The sequence below is a fragment of the Filicampus tigris genome, chromosome 18, assembly GCF_054856515.1.
Source record: "Filicampus tigris isolate MCC_2025a chromosome 18, RoL_Ftig_1.0, whole genome shotgun sequence".
NCBI classification, from domain to species: Eukaryota; Metazoa; Chordata; class Actinopteri; order Syngnathiformes; family Syngnathidae; genus Filicampus; species Filicampus tigris.
The window spans coordinates 8,717,768-8,740,586 of record NC_141234.1 but is presented as its reverse complement, the minus strand read 5'-3'; the positions used below and the strand labels follow the sequence as shown (position 1 = coordinate 8,740,586).

Here is a 22,819-nt window from a genome sequence, read left to right as displayed (position 1 = left end):
TTTACACTCGACAAACCGCTGGGTCAAAAGTCACACTAATTGAAATGGCTAAAAAGACAGAGCAAATGCTGGGTTACGCGTAGCAAGTGCAATGGGTTGAGGATGTGACCCAGTACGTTGGGTCAACACTTTGAGGGCCAAGCTGCCAGGCAAGCAAACCATTTGGTTTACATTTTCTAAGAAGAGGCAACTTTCCTCTGTCAGGGTCACCACAGTAATCCATTTGCATATTTGGCACAGTTTTGACAGCGGATGCCCTCCATGCACCCGTCCAGACTCCAAAGTCAGCCGTCCAGTCATCCACTGAGAGCATCGGATGTGTTTGTATCGAACTTTCGTGGATGATTTTGGAATTGGAACGTGATAAAAAAAAAAGTAGTTGGTTTAATATTCTGGACTTCAATGTCTCTCAATCGTTTGTCATCAAATACAAAATTACTTTTAACTCCCAAATTTTACACAGTGCCCCTCATGTTCAGAATGATAAATCATGAGTGGAATGCCTTGCGTTACAGGCAACACTTTGGTCAAATATGTAGCAAGACTATTACAAAAGCATGCAGTAGAATGTTAACATGTCAGTAATGATATGGTGTCACTCTAAAAAGTGTGAGATATGAGGGAACCTTATGCTATCTTCAAGGTGTGTTTTCGAAAAATATTTCATGAACATAAAACACATTCGGATCAAATTCAAGACGTAATGCCATTATCAAGTAATTGAAATCTGAGTACTGGTATCTAATCCTTTTTTTAAAAAAATGGCATGTATTACAATTTAGCACTATGACCTAAAACAAAATTATTATTTTTTTCTAATGTTTGATGGTACGTACTGATGTAAGGAGCGAAGTCACCCAGGGTGCATTTGTTCCCCCCCACGTGAACAAGGTCATAATATTTAGATGAAAATGATCATGGAATTATACACTACAACTGTACTATATTTGTGTATATCATAATTGTTCATCACCGTAATAACCGTTCTGGTCAAAAATACCAATTATTGCAATTAGGCTTAAAGACAGCTTTTAGCGTAAATTGTGTGTTGCAGGCTTCTTGAATGGATGACCATGTGGAAATGTTGGTATGAATGACAGCTAATAGTGTAATATGTATGCTTTCTTGACAATTTTCATCATGTGTTACATACCCTGGAAGAATTTGTGAAATACTGGCAATTTTGGGGGAAACAATGAACGACGACCGAAAGGGGAAAATCGTATTATTCGCTTTATTGCTATGTTTTACGTCCTGTGTAAGTTTTTACGGTGCAATTTGGAGAGCCAAAACTAGGCCAATTTTCATCCATTTTTTTAGATGAAATGTCCACATTAGGATTAGGAAGCCGATCGCAGTTGACTCGGGATGAGTTGAAACAAATGATAGGCTAAGTTGAAATTGCAGGTTTTTAAATGCAAATAGACTTTTCAAGTCATGTTGAAAAATTCATTTGTAAGGCGTGTCACTGAAGAGCAAACAATGATGTACTTTTACAATAGTGGCCTGTCAGCAGCTGATGGCTTGGACCGTGTCAGCTGTTTGTCTCATTGGCGAATCCGCCCCGACAGGGAGCGGGACTTGGCTTCATAATCTCGTTCGTTTCCCAAAAGCTCGATTTTACAAGGGAGGGCAGCGACGTGTTCAGACTGGCTTCTTTTTCGTTCGCCGACCACGCTTTGAGGGAAAAGAGCTAGCTGCTGTTGCGACGAGACGATAATGTTTAACTTGTCGGGAATCTTGACAGCGCGGTTTTCAATGCTTTGAGCATTTTGGGGACCCCCCCACCACCCTACCCCCGACTGTACGCGTTTGTTTATTCTCCTCCCTTGCTGTCTCCTCTCATCTTATTTTGTCCATTCCCTTCCAGTTGCTAATGGTTACAGTAGCTATGAGCAAAAAAGCGACAGGACACCAAACTGTAAACCTCACCTTGGTTGCACTGGCACCACTTCGTTGTCATTTTGTTATTCCCCTTCTTTCCGTCCTACCTTCATTTACTTTATTGTAAATGTTTTTTTTTTCTTGTTAGGTCTCAGCTTAAAGCATCAATAAGCAGGAAAGTGGTCATACAAGTAGCTCTCTTACTGCCATGACTCTATTAAATCTATGAAAACGGTTTGAAAACTATGAACAAAGTTAAGATTTTCCAAAGGTTAGTTTCAATGCAAGTCTGCCATTTTCTACTGTTTCAGACACCACAGTGTGAGCTGCGATATCTTAACCCATTATGGATCTTTCTTTTATTGCCTTGTATAGCTTCTAATCATCTCAGTTAAAACGTGTAAATCCGACTCACAAAATTGCTTGAAATTCAGTTAACCAGCAGTCATTTAAGGTGATGGTACAAAAGATTGCTTTAAAAAAAACAAAAACAAAAAAAACAAAAAACGATCCTGGCTACTTTTTAACAGCCACCGGCGTGCACGCCAGTAACTGGCGTTGAGCCGTGGCTCCAACACTGCTACTTTCACGGCTAACTCTTTATGACTTGTTTTATGGAAATAAGCTGGCTGATTACGTGCTGGCTAATAGCACGAGTATTAAGAGGCTACTGCTGCTGGTCTCCAGCAGTGTTGGCCACTTGCACTGGATACTAAATTGACTGGAGACCTTGTTGGGAATAAACAACAACATTGTTTTGGGAGATGAGCTGGCAATTAGGGATAACACGGAACGTAACAAGGAAAATAAATACGCTTTTACAAGTGGTTTCTGCGGAGCGTGACCAGAGAAATATAAGCAAACTGAGCATGAGACGAATAGAGGAAAGAGAGGTCTGTGCAGTGCAATCTGGAGCACCGAGATCATTACATCACTAAATTGCAGTAGCTAAAATGCAGAGCTGGGCAGTCCGTCCCTGGGCCGGACCGGTCGGACCCTCCGGCCCGGCCGGATGCCCATTTTTGGGGCGGGGGCTGGGGGATGACAAATTTTTTAAAAAGGGCCGGACTAAGCATGGAAGTGGATTTTAGTCCGGCCCACTAATCGGCCTTCATGCGTGTGACGTGCTCGCGAGGTGGCCAAATTTCATCTCAGCCTTCTCGGTGAAAGACTTCTTTTTAGACCGACAATGTTTATGAATATGGCCGGAGGGTCGCGGATGGAAGGGTAGCCAGGTCAAGGGTGGAGGGTCGCGGCCGGACCGGCAAAAAAGGGTCAACTGCCCAGCTCTGCGAAAAAGACTGTGGCTTGTTCAGGGAGTCATGTAAACATTCCTGATTAGAAGTTTGGATCCAAATGAATTACGATAAAGATCTCAATTGCTAGCCTTCCACTACAATCTGCCAAGTATTTTGTCTGTTGTGTGACAGCCACTATGATATCTTTTGTCGAAGAAAGTTTTTATGCACTCAACGGATGGTTGTATCTCAAATTCTCTTTCTCCGTTGTGATAATGATTCATTTGGCTTAGGAATGATCAAGGAAATGTAACCAACAGGTATAGCTGTTGAGTAAATAATAGGAAAATGAAAAAAAAAAAAAAAAAATCATTGTTTGTCCAAAGTCGGAGGAGTGAATGAAGCAGAAAGCCAATGAAATTGGGAAAGTGAGACAAAACAAGGCAGAGGGGAAGTCAAAGCAAGAGAAGTGAGGGAAGGTCGAGTCTGACGGAGATGAAGGTTGTGATTATGGAGTGACGGTGCTGGCGGCTCTCTGATGATTCTCAGGTAATTACAAGGCATGATGCTCCATGGAGACCTCGCGTGTTGGCGCTGAATGCACCCCCCACACTTGTGCGTGTGTATGTGTGTGCATATGTGATGTGGAATCTTTGATTATGTAAATTTCTTTGATATCAATTCATTTATCTAATTATTTTAACATAAGCCTGACCAATCTATAATAAATCTGATACTGGCTAATACATTTATTTATTGCTTGTCATTTTTTTGTTTTTTTAAGACATACATGGGAAGAGGACAAAAAAAAAAAAATGCATATTACATCGCAATCACAATCTGTATCGCAATTGGATTTTTTTTTTTAAAGCCGTTCAGTCCTACTTGAGAGTTGCTCTACATTTGAGGTTCCGCTGTATGTTCTGCGGGGATTTCCTCCCTCCAGTGTAGGTTGGCTCTTAGTCTGACACTGTGGTCCAACCCTTTTCACAGCTACCAAAGGACACAACCGGATTTCATGTATGGCGGCTTCACACTTGCATGTGTGTTTGGGCTGCGTGTGTCAGGTATAAAGTGGCAGGCAGAGAGCGGTGCCAGCACTAACACGGGGGCCTGAGCCAGGATGAAAGGAGCTGTCATGACATCTCGGGGGGGAATAGAGGAAAAATCCATCTATCGACACTCCTCTCCTCTCCATTTCCACTCTCCCTTCTGCTACTGTTCTGGGTTCTGACCCAAAATGGGATGTCTCATAATGACGTGTTTTTTCTCACACCGCATAAAGTGCTCTAATCTGTTTTAACACAAAGCAAATTGGTATTCAGGACAGTATTATGCATCTATTGATAAAATCTCATTAATAAAGTCGGACAAATGAACACAAATATGTAAAAAACGTTTGCTTTAGTGCGCCACATCAAAGGCGACTTGACTCAAAGACCTCCTTTCATCGAAGTAACCAGCCTTGGCCGACGCGTAGTGTGCATGTTTGTGTGTCTGTAATCCTCTTATTATGAGCGAATAAATCTGAACCTATGTGCAGAAAGCCAGCCCCTAAAACTTGAAATCTGACATCTTTGGTTCATAAGATGCTTTTAATGTTTTAAGTAAGGATAGGAATAAATTACGCGTGCAGGTCGGTGTGTGTATTTGTGTTGGGGGAGACTTTGACAGGTCAGTGATCAAAACCTATGATGGAAGGGAGAGCAGGTAGCAGACAGGGGTGAGGGGGCGGGAGTCTCAGGTAGCAAACCCTTGTCAATCAGTGCGTGTGTGTGTGTGAGAGAGAGTGTGCTTGTGAATCTATATGGCCCTCTGCATTTCACACACCAGCATCATCATGAAAACACGCACAGTTTGCAGCTCATTGGCTCTTTTTTATGTGCAATCTACATTCCGTCAATAAACACCGACAGAACCGCTCAGTCTGTGTGTGTCCGACTGTCAAAGAGGCGTCGCTTCGAAACATACACACCGTCTGTGTATTCTAGCCCAAAGCATGTCATCACTGCGAACTTTGAAGCGCCGACACCATGAAGACAGAGGACATAACTGACTAAAATGAATCAGGTTTCCTACACATGCGCAAGGCTGCAAAAACATTTCTGCGTCACGGCTACACGGAATTAAAGCAAAAACTCAACAATGAAGGCTGCGCTCCGCACAAAAGACAAATTGCACAACGCAGGTAAAAATGAGCGGTGATTTCTGTCCATTGGTCACACTAACAATATGTGCAGAAACGTGTGGAAGTGGAAGAAGTGACGTTTGTCCGCATGATAGCGCACGTTACATTACGTCCCTGCACTGACACGGTGCCTTACTGCCAGCTTTATGACCTGCTCGGGTGTCACACCCAGTAGCTGCGGCACCAGCCCTATCATTAAGAAAACGGCGACGAGATGATTAGAATCAAAGTCCCCCACACACATCCACGTACCATTTCTACAGGCTCCACATGAAACTGCGTGTGTGCGACCCGGCAAGGCGCTGATGAAGTCGACTGATGTGGAGCGAGGCGACATCAGAACGGAGACGAAAAGGTGTAAGGAAAGAGAGAGGAGGGGGGCTGATTCCCAGAATAGAAAAAAAAAAAAAAAGTACAGTAACCAAAAAAGTTTATGCAGACCTTAATTACAAGCAAGCCGAAGCCGGATGCAAATAAACAAAATAATTACAAGAGAACACAATGAATGTCGGGCCCCCCCACCAAGCCTCGAGGACAGCAACAGCAACACAGGAAATAAACACAGATGGAAGTCTTATCTTAGTCAAAACGTGACTGAAAGGTGGACGTACAGCAATCACTTTTAGAAGTTAAACAATGTTGTCTTCTAAGCAGAAGTCAACTGTTACCCGAGTCCCGAGCCACTGTGATGTCGTTTTTAGTCGACAGAAGTGACAAAATGGCCGCCCCCTGAGATGGCTAAAAACGGGAGGATTTTGATGCTTAACTCATATTCCGCAAATGTAATATTAATTAGAATGCCGTGATTAGACTAGTGAAGTCACATACAACATATTATTGCAAATATTTTGGGGGGGTTGACTTCCCCTTTGAATGTAAATTAATTGCTTTGATGACATTGTGAGCTTTGTAGGAACATGTTACTTTAATTTGCTATACCCTCTAACAAGATGACTTAAATATTGGCTTGTCAAAGAGAGACATTATTAGGTGGATTGGGAACTTGTAATTTTGTCCACCATTAAATACACAAATACAGTATGACACTGCATAGTGATGGTTGCAAAAATGTTGCCACACGTTTCTGGTGCTAAATAAAATCTACCGTAATAATAGTTATTTGCAGTGTGGTTTTAGGAATTATGTTGGCGTGAAATTGTTTTTATTGCTAGTGGAAAAAACTCAATTGTGTTTGTATTGGACAGCTAAAATGTTATTTTTTTTGTAGCGAGTTGTAGCTTATCCCAGCTGACTTTGATGTTATGGCGAAATTACCATCACCAGTCAATAAAGCTCAATTTCAGGTTCACGTACAACAGGAAATGTAAATGTTTAAAAGCTACCGTTGTTTTCATTGTGTACGTATACACCGCTATCGACAGTAGCGGTATTTGATTGACAGTTAACAGTTCAGAAGGGGCGTGGCTTCAGCGCATTCAATGATATAATTTTGAAGCCTAGTTTTATTTATATACTTTTAATATTACGAAGCATTCAAATTTGCCGGGGTTAACAACACCCTGTCGTGTGTCAAATTTACAAGACATTTATTTTAGCTTTACAGAGTCACAGTACAGACTGTGAGTACTTTGCCACCTCTGATAATAGACATGTTGATAATTGCTTGTTTAGACAACAGTTTTGACAGCACACAGAGAATACATCATATTATTATTTTCTTAATCAGGCTACATTGATATGAGCCCTTGAAAACTCACTGTGACTATTTAGTGATGGCACGTCCACATTCTTTCCTCTTTCTGACAGCGAAGGCGGTTCCGACTTATGTTACATAACTGCAGTTCGGCACTCAAGAGACCAGTATGGCCATCTCTGCGGAGCCAGACTTTCCCTCCTCTGTGTCACCGTGGCCTTTCTATTCTGCGTGCCCTTTGTGTTTCCGACAGAAACTCAAGCATTCAACCTTCCTCCCGGGAGCTCGGTGCTGTCAATCAAAACACAGAGATTTTTTTTTCTTTTCTTTCTTTTTTTTTTTAAAAGAGGCCCTCCATCGATTCACAAGAGCTGCTCTTTCAGTTCTCCAGAACAATAAAGACTCACACACACCAACCCCCATTCTAGAATACCGGGCAGGTAGTCATTAGGGATTTTGTGGTATGTGTCTACCTGCAAGTCCAAGTAGCCGCCTGCATACTTGTGTCTGCTCAGAGTCTATATATGTGTGTGTGTGCGTGAGTGTGTAAGCGCACACATCACCATATGGTGACACAGGCCGAAAAGCATGCGGCGTCGCATGTGATCTTTATTGTCCTGTGCTGAAAGTCCCCAAGCAGACAGGTAATCGCTTCAAAAGGAAGCAGGTCAGCACAGAGGTGAAGTCCCGCCTCCGCCCCCGCCTGACATTTTTCTTCACATCCCTCTTCCCTGCCTTCTCTTCTGCTGTCACCACAAATCCATTCTTCCTTGAGTCCTTCTCTTAAAAATTTGAGAACCTGGTTTTGGTTTGAGGTCTGAGTTTTGGCCAGGCGGAATTGTGAATTGTGAACTGTGTTGTATACCGTACTAGTCTCCAGCATGATCCCATCACCGTGGTAACATTGATGTGGGATATCAACAGGATCTCGTACCAGTGGGACTCGGGTTCAAGCTGAGGCTATATATACAGTATCTCAGCAGTGTTTAAGAGACACATATGTAGACGCTTTTCAACCCAAATAAGAGTTGTAATTATAAAATGCAATTAACCATGTTATCCATGAGATTTCAAATGGACTGTTTAACATGGTAAAACACTGAGAGCTCACTAAAAATTAAAGCACTTCATGATCTTGGATGATCTCTTCTGGTTTTTATGACAAGTGGTACAAATGGAAAGTGAGAAAAAAAAGTGAGTTTCAATTAAGCAAAAAAAGGGCAAAAACTGTTTTTTTCTTTAAGTTGGAAGAACTTTAAAACATAAATTACTGACATTTATGGCAACAATTTAGACAACGGTGAACTGATTCCTAATGAAATTCAAGTTTTCAATTCAATCAAGTGTTTGAAAAAGCAACATACGAAGGGTTGCAAAACATTTCTCCTTCTGTAAGGTTCTATGATTGTGCTCATCTCAGCAAAAGCCAACGGTCCAACATCTAATCTGTCATTTCATTCTCCGGCCCAAACGGTCTACAACTGTGGTCGCCACAGTTTATTTTCCAACTGCTCTGTAGGAGTAAAGTGACCCTTTCAGTTGATGTATATCTGTGAGGGATTTTGTTAACAAAGACGTCAAAGCGTTTTTAGCAGCGTGTCAAACGGACACAAACATGAAGCGACTCAAGGCGACGGACTTAATTAGAGAGAGAAGGAGGGATGGCAAAACCATACCTCCTTATTATACTGTCTCCATTGAGATGAAGGAAGGGTGGAAGAGGAGGAAAAACAGCGGGGTGTCTCGAGTCCAACAAAAGGTGGGGGGGGGGGGACCACCCTTTGCCCCCTGCACTTATTCTCCCTCTTCTGATCTCTCACACAGGTAGACAACAGTTTTCACGTGGCACCCAAAGAGCCAAGAAAGAGAGGAAAGAAGGAAAGATAGCGAGAACAAGAAAGAGATTGAGAGCTTCTCTCTAAACTGTTGCTCCTCCAGGCTAAGGGGAGGGCAATAGAGGGACCATTGTCTTCCGTCTCCCAATCTTTTCTCGTGACAGGCAGGTCGGCTGTCGGGATGAAGATATGCGGTGAACCCAACGGGCCGTGACCTTTACCTCCTCTCAATGAGACAATGGCGAGTGCCCGCTACGTAACGACCAAGCGGCCTATTGGACAACAGTTTGTGAAAAGTCAACACCAGATGACAAGAGGCACCTGCAAAATTTTATTTTCAATGGCGTGACACACAGTTTACTGCATTTCAATTCAGGTTAATTCAGTTATTTCAAAGCAGTGGACAGTCAAACATGAGACGAAGTGAAAACCGCAAGGAGTATGGAGGAGACTGACATTCGCCGGCCCGACTTAGGCTCCTGATGTCGTAAGAGTAGGCCACGCCCCTCAAAGGCACATCAAAAGGTTGAAGTGGGATGCTAATACGGACCCTCGCCAACGCCATGAGGATGGATGGAGAAAAATATTCAAATGTATTTCCAAAGTATCGCGTAGGATATAATCAATGAAGATGATTGAGTCCTGATGGATTTATGCACATTGTATACTCTAGAAGCTGTATTATCGGGAGAGATGTTTTGCATTTTGCCAAATAAGAGAAGATTTTGGGATTGTGATGATGTAACTTGTACCCAGAAATGTTGCAGAAAGAGGAAACTTTACTTCACTCCCACCCCTCCACCTGCAGTACCTGCCTGGTCCCCCTAGCGCTGACCTCTTCACCCTGGGGGAGCAACAGGGAGGGTTTGTGTGTGTGTGTGTGCGTGTGTGTAAGTGTGGTGGGGAGGGGGGAGGGCGGTCCAGAACAGGTCCATCTGTCAGGATTAACTCTGAGGTTTCTCCCCCCCCCCGCCCCGATACTTCCCTCTTTGAAATCACTCCCACTTCTACCATCCCGCTCCTCCATGACAGATGATTCGCGGCAAGGAGCATTAAGGGAGACCAAATGCAAAGTCCAAAATATTTTTCAAAAAGCAGAATGTTCGAGAAATAGGAGAGGGGAGTCAAGAGAACAGGCAGCAAGATGGAGGGAGCTGCAGCTAGCTGGCAGCCAGCCTCTGAGGCCTAACCACAAGGGCCTAAAGTGGCTCATTGTGGTGGGACTGGCGTCTGTGTAGACTTGGGTCCCTTTACTTTCTCCCCTTTGGCCCAAGACTGATCCACTATGTCCAGGCCAGGCCCTCGCTGGAGAGCTGGAACACACCAGGGAACAAAGCTCAGCCCGCTAAAGAAATCCTTCCTGCACTCTTCTGACTGCCCATATGTCTCTCTTCATCATCTTTGTATGTAAAGTGTTTAATTCCATGGATTGAAGTATTTTTTCTTCAAGACGGAACAAATGCCAAGGAGAGGATTTGCGGCCTCTCACTATAGGCTATGAGATGTAACTTGGCACACAACTTGGCCTCAACATTCGTATTTTTATTTATCTATTTTTAAATGGCGGGGGTGGGAGCAGCCAAACATTAGCCGACTTAACGAAATTCACTTAACGAAATATTAGAAAGGCCAACCAGTATAATGCAATGCCCTTTCACACCACTGCAAAGTGCACATACCTGGGCCCGACCGATATGGATTTTTTTTTAGGCTGATGCTGCTTCTGATATTTGGCAGAGTATAATTCCGATAAAAGATTAATTGGCCGATTAAATTGTTTGTAAATGAATAATGAATAAAATAACTTCTATTTTGGTTACTTACGGCCTACAACAATAAATGTATAAATTGCAGGCAGAAGTTTTGACCATGTTCACTTTAAAATGCTTCATTTGTATAAGAGTCAAATCTGCATATCAGCTGTTTTTTTTGCCGATTTTGGGGTAGGCAGGGGAATGTTTGAACGTCATTGTCTCATGTTGTAATAAGTAATGTGTGAGAAAAATAAAATAAAATCCAATCTCTGCCGATTTAAAAAGATAATATTGGCCGAATTAAACGGTTGGGCCCTACTAAATTCTAACACTAAAATATTACAATAATGACAGCACTTTGATAACATTGAAATTTCTGTCATTAATTGCAGTGTATTTACCCAAATCATGAACTTCTACTGTATAGACTTTTAAAAAAGATTTTCACCCAATTGACAAGAAGGAATCGTGTATGCTTCCAGTGACTGAGTACATAACTAAATTCAATATAGCCTATTTGTTTTTCTTTCTGTTTATAGTTCCCGAACCACACATTGAATTGCTGTTCTGTATTGATTTGTGTCAGGAAACGTGAACAGTAAGATTTTTAGTCATGAATGTTGAACTTGGCAAGAAACAAGGAATTAAATGGGGGGGAAAAGGAGTTTCAAGGATGGAAGATCAAGTCAAAGACATCCAAAAAAGTGTCTGTCAAGAACAGATTTTACCCAAAAATATCAACTAAATCAGAGAAAGTCAAAGATGTCAAGTATTGACCTCTGTAACATTTCTGTGGAGTAACCTTTCCAGGAAAAGCTTGTCATTCTGAGGTTTCTTCATGATTAAAGACACTTTGCCAATATGAAACTATTTTTACTTATGACTTAGAGTGCCAACTGATCTAAAGGAGCTGTTCGTTTATACTCTTCTCCAAGAAAAACAAAGATATCCAATACATGGAATGGGAACTGTATAGTGTTTCTGAATCTTTTCATCGTCTCTGTGACGGTCCTTGACTTCCCAAACTGAGGGAATGGGGAACAAAAACCCCTTGCCATTTTTGCTTCGCTGAATATTGAGGCGATTATCTCTCACATCGTCAATCGAGGGCAGCAGAGAAGGCTATTATAGTATCCCCTTGCCCAGGAATAACAATCTGAGGCTGGGGCTAGAAAGTTTGGAGCGCACTAGTCCTAAGTCATGAGGGATCGTGAGACGGCTTGAGTTCTATTTTAATAATCAATGCACCTAAATGCACATAAATGTTCCAGGACTACTTAGCGGAGCGTAAACCTTTCAACTTGGGATCATCGGAGTACTACTGTGTCAGGGAGGGAGAGCAATTTCAAACCTTTACATACTGAATGCAATACCGGTTAAGATGCAGGTAAGCATGAACCAACAGCAAAGACTTCAAATTCGTAGCGTGCGTCGACTACAAGTCACTTTGGGAGCAGACAGAGGGCGTGAAGTCGTACCGCATCGCGAGCACAACTGTACTAACAGACAAAAAAACAAGCACCGGAGTCAGTCAGCAAAGCAAAACAGAGAAAGTCCACTGATGTGCGACTTTGAAGGCACTTTTTGTGTGCAGACTGTAACATAAGTGCCAAGCTATTGTTAGAAGCAATAATGAGCAGGTTGACTTACAGTGGAGGAGTCAGGGTTGTTTGACCTGCACTCTTCAATAAGCGGCAGAATGATGTTGTGTCACTTGTCTGTGCTCACCTAATGGCTCAGTTTACCACTGAGGGTTCCCCTCTAAATCACGCACTGTACATACTGTATACCTGGGAAAATGCACACGATGTTTAGCCCAATTGGATGGATGGTTTGGTTATGTTTTGGGGCTGTTTTGCTTCATCTACTACAATGAAGACTCAAGACTATTAAGGCATTCTTCAACAAAGCGTTCTGCCCTAGTTTCACTGGTTATAATTCTTCAAACTGCATAAATTCCCAAAAAACACAGCTAAAAACATCCAAAAATGGCTTAGGAGAAAAAAACAACCACACAGGACTATTCTGAAGTGGCCTTCTATGGTCCTTGATGGAAATGATCCTCGACAGAAGGAATTGCAACATGCAGTCTGGAGAAGGAATTACCAGTCGACAGGTGCACGAGTCTCATTGAGAGCGACCGAAAATGTTATCTGATGGCAGCAACAAATCTGGCAAAAAGTTGAGAGCTCTCTATATATCCCCATGGACCCCGGTGTGCCCCTAGCCAGACCAGTCTGGGGAGTGTCGGGGCCTTGGTCTGGCTACTTTCCACACCCTCGATAAGGCCTCAGATAGCATCAGGAGGCCATGCTTGTCGCCCGGAGCTATGAGAAGAGAGGGCCAATTGGTTTATGAAAAATGTTTTGTTTTTTTCCCAGACATACTTCACCATCTCTTTATCGAGAAACAACATCGGTATGGATTGAGTGGGCTAATCGGATCAGTGCCAGGATGGTCCCATCGGAGAGCGGGGATGGAAGACGTGAGCTGGGTCAGGTCCGGCGTGGCCACTTAAATGCCCCACAGAAGCCAAAGAAAAACAAGTTGCCGCCCTTCTTTCAAGAAAAATGCATTATCTGCACAGAAAAGAATCAGGGCACACTCAGGAGTCCAAGTATGTGCATGCATGTTGAATTTGGAGCTTCTTGTTGATTTTTAATTTGATTGCATGCACAACATGCTAAAACAAGACACACAGCAACATACTTTGAAGGGACAACCAAATTGTTTTTTGCCTCAACTTTTTCCACCAACGCAAAATAACCCAGTACCCTAAATGAAGTGTCTTTATGAGGTGGAGGAAACTGTAAACACATTAAAAAAATAGAGGGGAAAAAAAAAAAAAAAAAGGTTGAAAATTCAAAATAGAACGTGAAGAGCATTCCAGACTAACCACAAATTGTTGAGTCTGAGAGTTGCATGTCACGTCTTATCAAATCAGGTTCTGAATTGTCTTACGCTGAAAGTATATAGAGAGCACATCCTCTGCATCTATTTTGGATCGATTTGAAAACTCGTGGCCATGGAGGCTTTTCCATCTCCAATCTGTTTGATGTGGATCAAGGAGCAAGAGGAGCCCTTTCACTAGATGGCACTCTTTGCTTTGCAGAGGAAAGGCTGCTCACAGTTGGTTTAAAAAGAAAAAAAAGGGGGGGGGGGTATGAGCGGCTGGGGGAGCCTAAAAACTCTTCCAAACAAGAGAAACACTATTTGTTTATGCTTTGTCTCCAAATGGAAAGACCTCCGAATACAATAAAACACCAAGTCTTTCACAGCAGGGGAACTAAAATATTTGAGTGTGACGCTTATCAATTATCATGTTTGGTGAAGGAATTAAAGGGTGTTGTTACACTGTTACGACCTTCTCTAACACTGCTTTGATGCACATTCTGTGTTTATGGGCTTTTTTAACTGTGTGTGTACGTGCAAGGAGTTCATGCGCACCAAGATGACTGGCCAGTGAGGTAAACACGGCAGAGAAAATGACAGAGTCAACAAGGTGTTTATGAAATGGGGGGGGGAAGACACCGACACGAGCACGAGGCAACACACGCGCAGCAACAATACGACCGCGCAAAATACACACAAGCACATAAAAAAAAAAAAAAAAAAAAAAGAACTAAGAGGATGGACTGCAAAGCGCCCCCCCCCCCCCCCCCCCCACACACACACACACCACCATCTATCTATCTCCGTCTCTATGGGCCCATTTAGCTGGTCTGCTTGGCTTTGACGCTGCCACAGAGGTTAGACTTAATGACACGTTGGGAAAGAGACCGGGACGTGAGGGGAGGGAGCGAGCCGCTGCAAGAGGGGCAGCTGAAAGGAAAGCGAGACGGGGAAAGAAAAGGGGATGGATGCGAGGTGCACGAGGAAAGAAGGGAATACATAACGGCTTGGCTGACACACGACCGTATGCGAAATTCAACTGATGCAAGAAAACAAAGCGCCGAAAATAAACGTGATCCTCACATTTAGATGAGCAACCGATTAAAAAGTAGAAAGGAGCAAAAACTCACCAGAGTGAAGCATTCCTCCACAGCCGATGATGACGATGAGCTCCGACCACATTGGCTTTGCTTTATTGGATATTTTGCTGCATGTTCAAGATGCAGAATGTGACTGTTGGATGATGTCCCTAAAAAGGCCAACGGGGATATTCGAAGCGCCGCTCAGTATGATGCGGCGCTGCCATTTTGGAAACAAGCTCAACAATAAACATATTGTCAGATAAATGCCTCCCCGACGGCGTCAACTCATCTGTAAATGTTTAGATCACACATCAGCATGTCATACTGGTAGTTTATGTGTACTGAAGCTGATGATGTGCTGCATTTTCTGGCTTGCATTATTCAAAGTTATGAATGGTGACATTTGCTGCAGTACAGAGGCCCTAAAGGGATATAAATGGGGGGGAAGTGGTATACAAGATAAAACATGTGCGTAGCAAGCTAAGTTGCTTCCTGTCCCTGTATGTAATTTTCACTGGTGCATATAGCGTTTCCTTCTGTTGGCTTATTAAGAGTTGTTAAAATGATTACTCTGACAACACATAACAGTAATAACTTAGCTTGTCATCCCTTAGTGTTGTCAAACTCATTTTTGACACGCACCACATCCACAACGCATATAAACGTCATCATATTATTTCCTCTGAATTATGCTGTTACAATGTATACATTTTTTTTTTTTAAGTACAAGAAATCAGAAGTAATAGAAAACAGTGGGGAGCAAATATTTATGTGGACAACTATTGTCCGATTTATATTTGGGATTTGGTGACAAGAAAGTCTTGTAAATACCCTGTGTGCGTTTTGAGGCTCTGTACACTATTGCTTTTTTACTGAACAATAGTGTACCAATTGATCGGCCCATTAACTGACTGAACCCTGTGATTTCAGAGACTCTCCACGCTTTGCTTTCCAGCCAACATAAAATTACAGACATAGTTGAGTATTATTGTAAAACACAATCAGTCATTTTGTGACTGTGAGCATTTGAGAGGAACAGGAAGTAAAACAATGCATCCAGAAAAATGTAGCTAGTTTTGCTTATAAAAACATAATCCAATAAAGTCATCAGGTACACAGGCATAATTCGTCTTAAACCAATTCTTGCAATGGATCTCATTAGATTGTGCAGGTGTACCTAATGATGTATACCCAGTGAGTGTCATACAATTAAACACACATTATTTCACTCTCATGTGCAACTTTAAATCCCAGAGCTGCCTCTCGGGATGCGGTGCTAAAGCAGATGTCAAAGTGGCGTGCCATCCCTGAGCGCCGGTCTGCCTTTGTGGGACGGCAATTTCGCACCCTCCTGAATTAAAGTCACTTGAGGAGGAACTAGAGGGAAATGTGCATGCACACGCACCAAAAGAAAGACAGACATGCACGTACAGGCAAGAAGGCAAATCACCTAACTGCTCGGTTTGTCATTTACACACCCAAGGTCAGCAGGGACATTTCTCATCAGGCCTTTGAAATTAGCAGCCATTATCAGTACCTGCAAGACTGCAAAGAGATGCTGTAAAAACCACTCACTTGAACTGAAATGCAAAGAATTTGCAAAATAGGATGAACTTTTTTTTTTTCTAGTCTCTGAAGTATAGTGGCAAAATGCTAAAGTTCCTAATATCCAAGCTACTATATTTAATTAAGCCCTAAGCTCACTGAATCATACACTCACCCGTGCCTTAAGAGCCTTTCTTCTGTATTAATTTCATTATAACAGTGAACGTGAACCCCTCACTCATTTCAATTAGCCGACTCACAGCAAATTAAAATTTTAAAAAGTTAAACAATAACCCTACTTTTGAAATGTTGCTCTTAGCTGATTGTTGGTCATCAGTGGTGGCTGGCATTCACGTCTATTTTAAACCTAATAATTAAATAATACTTAATCAAGGGAATAATCAGCTGCAAGAGGCTATAAAATGCAATAATTTAAAGGGGGTTAAATAAAAATGTATGTTAGTGAAAATGTTAGATTTTTCTTTTCTTTTCCCCCTAATCAAGTGAGTAATGAAGTCCCATAAATAAATGATCCTTCATTCCAAGAATATTGGCCTCTTCATTCAAATCAAATCACACTTTGGACCAAATGTTTCAGACGGTTATCATGCAAACTGTTCCTTCAATTGAAGCTAGTGTTTGACGTAGAACTCAACAAGTGGGTATTAACGCAATCTCTATTAGACGACTACTTACTGTCATGTCGGGGCAGTCTTACAATTAAGCAAATACAGGCATACAGTAGCACTGTTGTCATTGTCAGCCGAGGAGGATTCAGTGGAGATGAAGCACGAGTGAGGTGTTTCATCAAGAAAACCAGAGGGCAAACCTTATTAAATGCTGAACTCGTGTCTCTAAACATTTATTTACAGCACCGACTCATTTGCTGGTCATAGTTGGTTGCACATTTAGTATTCAAATCTCTCATTGCAAACCACTTGCGTGAGCTGAATGTGTTGTCCCTTCCATGTGACGCAAGGCCAACATACATAATATGACGCCGTTTGCATTAAGTCATCGCCCGGCAGACAGCATGCGAGCTGAGTTTTGGCCGGCGTCCATGTGCGCGACTGGAAAAATGCATGTAATTGGTGAGATTCTCTGGCTTCCATCGAGACAATAATTGGCCAGAGAGAGCCCTTGTGAGAACTATGCGGCGGGCGCAAACGTTTTCCCCGATAATCCCATCTTGTGAGCATCTGGCAACGTAGTGGTTAGTGTGCCACCAAAACTAAAGAAGCGCACATGCTCACATACTGTATACAGGATGCACGTCAGGAAGCGCGGGAAATAAAGTATGGTGACATCAGGTGATCACGATCATGCGTGCATAATGCTTGAGAGATATTTATATTTACTGCATATATATATATATATATATATATATATATATATATATATATATATATATATATATATATATATATATGAATAATGCATGCATTTTAAATACATTTTTTAAATGATTAGTTGCGCGTGTATATATGTGTGCATGTGCTCATATGGAACAACAAGTAAAGCGCTGACAGTGTGTGGCCGCCAGCCTGTTGCTATGTGGAGCTAGAAACCGCCAAGGAGGGAGAGGAGAAGTAAAGAGCACCATGTTCTTGCTGCGCCACACATTTTGCTTTCACAGACCACAGAGGCAAGCAAATGCACAATAGTGTCAGAGTATATAGTTGGAATGAATAAAAATGCATAATATACACACAGCACGCATGCGTGCATAGCAAAGCTCAGAAGCACATTGCATCCAATGCAGGCGTTGCTACCCACAGTGGGTTTCGCCATCTGGACTAGTTTATATGCAATATAAAAAGCTCATTCAGACATACTGTACAGTATAGTGAGTGTAGATGCAAACTTGGCTCGGGTTGGACTCTCGCTCCCACCAGTGCCACCACTCCTCCGAGTTTAAGTCTAGACGTTATATTGAAAAATGTCTCACAAAGTAAAAGCACTGTCGAGTAGAAATACTCCAGCAATAGTATACAGTATGTGCGTGAGTAGCACTTGGGACTTTTCTTGTGTCAGCATAATGGCGTAATGCCATTGACTGTATCAGATAATGGCGGAGAAAAAAAATGCCCCCCCCCCCCCCCACACACACACACACACAAATAGTCTTATACATGCTGTATGACATCAGGGTTTCATTAATGTATTTTGGGGCTGGATATTGATCGGACTGGTGGTGGTGGAAAAGGATGAACTCACCACAGCTCAGCTGCCTCTTTGTAACAATGTTCAGCAGGATGAACACACGCTCGCTATTAATGCTGGTTGATGTTGGTCTGGCACAAGTCACGCTTCGTATCCTATGTGGCGGAAACAAGGAGAGCCAAGTTGTATGAACAAATTACAAAAAAAAAAATCATCTGCCTAAAAAAAAGTGCAACAAGTCAAATGGCTGCAAGCAGGTCATTTTCAATATATTAGAACTGGTTGAAGAGTAGCCACATTGGTTTAAGCACATTACTTTGGGCACCAATATTGCTGGGCACACACACACTACAAGAAAAACAAGAGCATTCATTAGAACACAGACCTCTGCCAATGCATAGTACAGATTACATTAAACATTCTTACCTTTTAGATTATAATATGTGCGAGTGTACAAAAGTAAAACAAGGAAGAATGCAGAAGATGCGCTGGTTATTTATGAATTCCCCTGCAGTTATTCCCTTTTAAAAAGAAAATACATTGCATAAAGTGTAATTAGTTCCACCCCAGTCCTGTAGGTGGCAGTAATGCATAGCGTAATGTGGTTGACAACAACCACAGAGAGGTGTTTTTCTTCATTTTCAATTTGACTTTTTTTGGTAAGATCTCATAGAGAGTATAAGCAGAGAACAAGCATGCGTCCCACAATTGAAATTGTTTTCTCTAATTACATAACATGAACTCTGTTTTAGATTTACGTTGCGCCACAGCCGCCATTTGAAAACAATTGTCAAATATGTCTTTTGGCTCACTCCGATTTAACACCTCAAACACGTTGGCCACAAGCCTTGTGAGGGGAGTTGTAAGAAATAGCATGTGTGTTCCATTTTGTGGTTAACATAAGCAATTATTTGACTCTTTTTTATTTATTTTTTATTTATGGGGGAGGAATCGAGGATGGCACTTTTTTGATTGATTATGACAAAATGTCAATCTCCAGAGCACAATCAGAATTTGATTGAGACTGAAGTTCCCTTGAATGACACATGGCAGAACTTGCTCAAGCTGCGTTTGGCGTCTCTTCTCACTTAAGTCCCGCAGGCTGAAGCCTCGAAGCTTGCACAGCCACTGGAGTGCAGAGACACTGAACATGAGTCCTAAATTACAGCCTTACTAAAGAAACAAAAACAAACCAATAGAGCGACCTGTTTCTTATTACCAAACAAGCCAGGCTGAACGAGTGGAGGAAAGCTTTTTTTTTTTTTTTTTCTTTTCAAGGAAAATGATATTTACCTCAGTTATACCTTCAGAAGGAGACAGCCTTAGACCTTGTTTTTTTTTTTGTTGTTTTTTTTACACTTTAACGAAGCAATAAATATTCAGCTTTTAACTCTTTAAAGGAAAGGCTGCTCTCAAACCTGTCGTTTATATGATTGGCTTTTATAGACCTGTCACCACTCTGAATTGTTTTTGCTTTCTGGCTTGGGCTCAGCTACATTTCATCAAGCGCGTCATGTTGCAAATTTCATGAACGAAACACTTGAAGTGCTGAAAAAAAAAAAAAAAAAAATGAACAGTATAATGCTGACACGACATAAATGACTGGTTATTATCAAATAAAACCGTTTTACAGAGAAGTCAAAGAAAGGGAATCATGAGTACAGACGTTTATGGTGTAAGAAAACAAACGGGCCTTTAATGCAAAATAAGCTGCGGTCGTTAATGTGTTTAATAGGTAATAAAGAGTCTTTATATTTCCTTGGTGACTCTAATCAAATGAATGGCGAAAAGGGGGGGAGTGGGGGAGGGGGGACAGAATTCTGTAATGTGTCAGAATAAAACAACCTTGACAAGTCTGTAATCTCAGTCAGAGGTTATTTACTTTTGGAAAAATGGTAGTCCGCTAAGTGGAACACACTACATTCAGCGTTTGTGCACTGAGTTGATGCGGTTTTTTTTTTGGTTTTTTTCTCAATATATGTTTTTCATGCAATTTACCACTTGTATGCAAGCCGCATAGCTCACAGCCATCAGAGTATTCATTAACCTTTAAAACATCAGACCTTTTAATTTGCCGCCAAGACAACGTCACTCTAATTGATCCTTTTAAATATGAAAATTTACATATGTGCATAAATAACCGCCCGCAATGAACTCGCGTGCGCCGTCCACGGCAACAATTACAACGGCGTTCACTTACTCGTCCCTGTTTTGGCGAGCAGGATGTGCGCCCTCGCATTTCAAAATCACGCTTAATGTTCTCGTGGCGCGCGCGTACATGCGGGAGGCCGGCTGGCATTAGATTAGCTGAGATCAATTAGCTAAATATCAAATAAGCAGCAGTTACAAATGTCTTTTACTTTTCTGCGGCAAGCTTCTTGGCAATCATGAAAAATGGGTGCATGCACTCACGGTGATGCTGACAAATACCGTCTGTGAAATACCCATTTCAGAGACATGATAAAGGGCAAAAAAAAAAAAATGCACTTTTGCTTGTAGGTTTGACCCTACGATAATTTAACAAGATGATAGGGATGTCCCGGGCATATTTATTTTGCATCGGAGCCAGAGTCAAGTCACTCAGTATTGAGTATCGGCTGATACCAATGCTGATACCAATGCTTTTTTTTTTTTTTAACTCTGTTGATGCCGCTTTGGCCATGCTGATAACCTCCTGTGGTCTGTGCGGTTTTACAAACTATTTTGTCGTACCTTTCGGCACACCGTGACTGTCGGCTGTGTCAGCAAAACGTTTCCACATCTCACTCTGTGCCTCTTTTTCCTCAACGAGCTGCGGACGAGCGCTTGAGTTTGTGACCATTTCGATACAAGCCGCTGCGGGCGCAGAGAAGAGAGACAGATCGCTGCATCAAGCCAGCTTTGTTTAAAAAAAAAAAAAAACATCTTTCTCAGCCTACTGTTCATCTGAAAACTACCTAAGCCCTGAGTTCCGAGCCTGTGATCAGACTGCCAAGCTCGACAGGATGGTTACAGAATAATACCAGGGGTTTCCCCTTAGTAAATGTGGCATCAAAAAAAAAAAATCTTGACTACTAACTACTTGAATATAGACTTGCCCATATATAAAATCCCAGCTAACAAATCATTTCACCACCGCATTGAATTCCTACATGTCTGGCAAACCAGAACACTTGGACAAGCTATCAATCGAATGTCAAATTATGTGCGGCTGCTCTGAGTTGAGAACTGGCATGTGCAGTAATTGGCCAAATTTACACCTGCAGAAACAGGGATTCAATATCAAGGTTTATATTTTAGTGAGCCAGTTTAGTCAGAAGTCATGTTGGTAGCACATTGAGGCAGCTCAATTGACTGCAGACTTAATACATTTTGAGGTTTATGGTGAAATAAAGGGAAAATTGGGCATTTAAAAAATGAGCTGAGCTCATAGTCTTTCCTCAAGTTTGTCGGTGTTGTAATGCAATCCGCTTCATCTCCCGACTCTCCGTGGCAACAGAAATACCCACATTGCACCGGCGAAAAAATAAATAAACATAAACATCCCTGTTGAGTGAACCCAATGAGGGCCCCCTTGGGAGAGACCAGAACCACGCAGTCCAGTCCTTATTATTTGAGGCCTGCTCCATGGTTGCATAATGAATATCACAAATGGATCTTATAATTACAGGAGGGGTCAGTGCTAATAAGTGGGCCCTGAGCATCCATCTATCAAACCTATTTCAATTCCCAGGGAGAGGGTTTGAAATGATTGTATTTTTCCGTGCTGACAATTAATTCCGTTGCTGATTAAGTTGGCACAAAAATCAATTAAAAGAATTAAAGCATGAGCACAGACCTCTGTGGGAAATGAGATTACCCATCGGTTGAAAATGCTTTGCTCTAAAAGAAAAAATGACTCGCGTGATTTAAATTCCGCACTTGGCCATATTGCGACATTGATCATATTTAATTACCTTTTAATTGCGCTGCCTTACTCCAGTCAAGTCAAGAACAATTGTTATTAAGCAAGCAGGTAATTCTTTAAGAGCCGGGCTGGCCTGATGGCAAGTAGGTGGAAAGTGGAACAAAAGCACGCTGCTGCGATTGTGGCTTCACTATGAAAAACAAAGCCAATACTTTGAGTTGTAACGCTGTTGGAAAACAATCAAACTCGTGAGTAATGATCATTTCTCAGGGGCGCATGTACAGCACTCATAATTTATACTTTAGCAAGGTTAACAAAGACATTTAAGCAGCGGCGCACGCAGCATTAGCTTTCCCGGACTTGAATTGAAATTGAAAAGACTGACTTTTTTTTTTCTCTCTCTTTTCACTCGCATCAATTTACATGTGCCCTGTCTGTGTTTTGCCAGACGAACATAATCAGCATATTAGTGTAAGTGAGTAGGCTGCTGATCACGGTGGGACTGGAGAAAAAAAAAAAAAGTTTCTAGCGCCGAGTCCGGACAAGATCCAGGGGGCATCTCTGTGACAGGGCCGCTGCTAAGCTTTTCTACACACAGTCCTGCAACCAGGGAGGAAGATTATGATGGTTGATTAGCAGCGCCATGTCGGCGGCAAAATGATTACTTTGGGAGGGGGCAGGGAGAGAGGCCTTACTTG

At 42.0% G+C, this 22,819-nt stretch overlaps 1 protein-coding gene across 4 annotated transcripts in view; it reads right to left on the bottom strand.

The window, feature by feature from the left end:
- Positions 1-22,819, bottom strand: part of LOC147132329 (uncharacterized) — a 79,379-nt gene that overhangs the window by 37,351 nt on the left and 19,209 nt on the right. The window contains exons 3-5 of one of the 4 annotated variants that reach the window (XR_015082104.1): positions 18,290-18,390; positions 14,576-14,694; positions 12,985-13,132 (exon numbers count right to left, since the gene is read on the bottom strand). Coding sequence is in view for 1 of the 4 variants with exons in the window: in XM_086014703.1 (XP_085870829.1) it covers positions 14,576-14,694; positions 18,290-18,390 (220 nt within the window). In the remaining 3 variants the exon portion in view is untranslated. Of the gene's footprint in view, positions 1-10,079; positions 10,113-12,984; positions 13,133-14,575; positions 14,695-15,760; positions 15,905-18,289; positions 18,391-22,819 lie in introns of those variants that run through there. The other 3 variants (XM_086014703.1, XR_015082105.1, XR_015082103.1) reach the window with 3 other exon arrangements.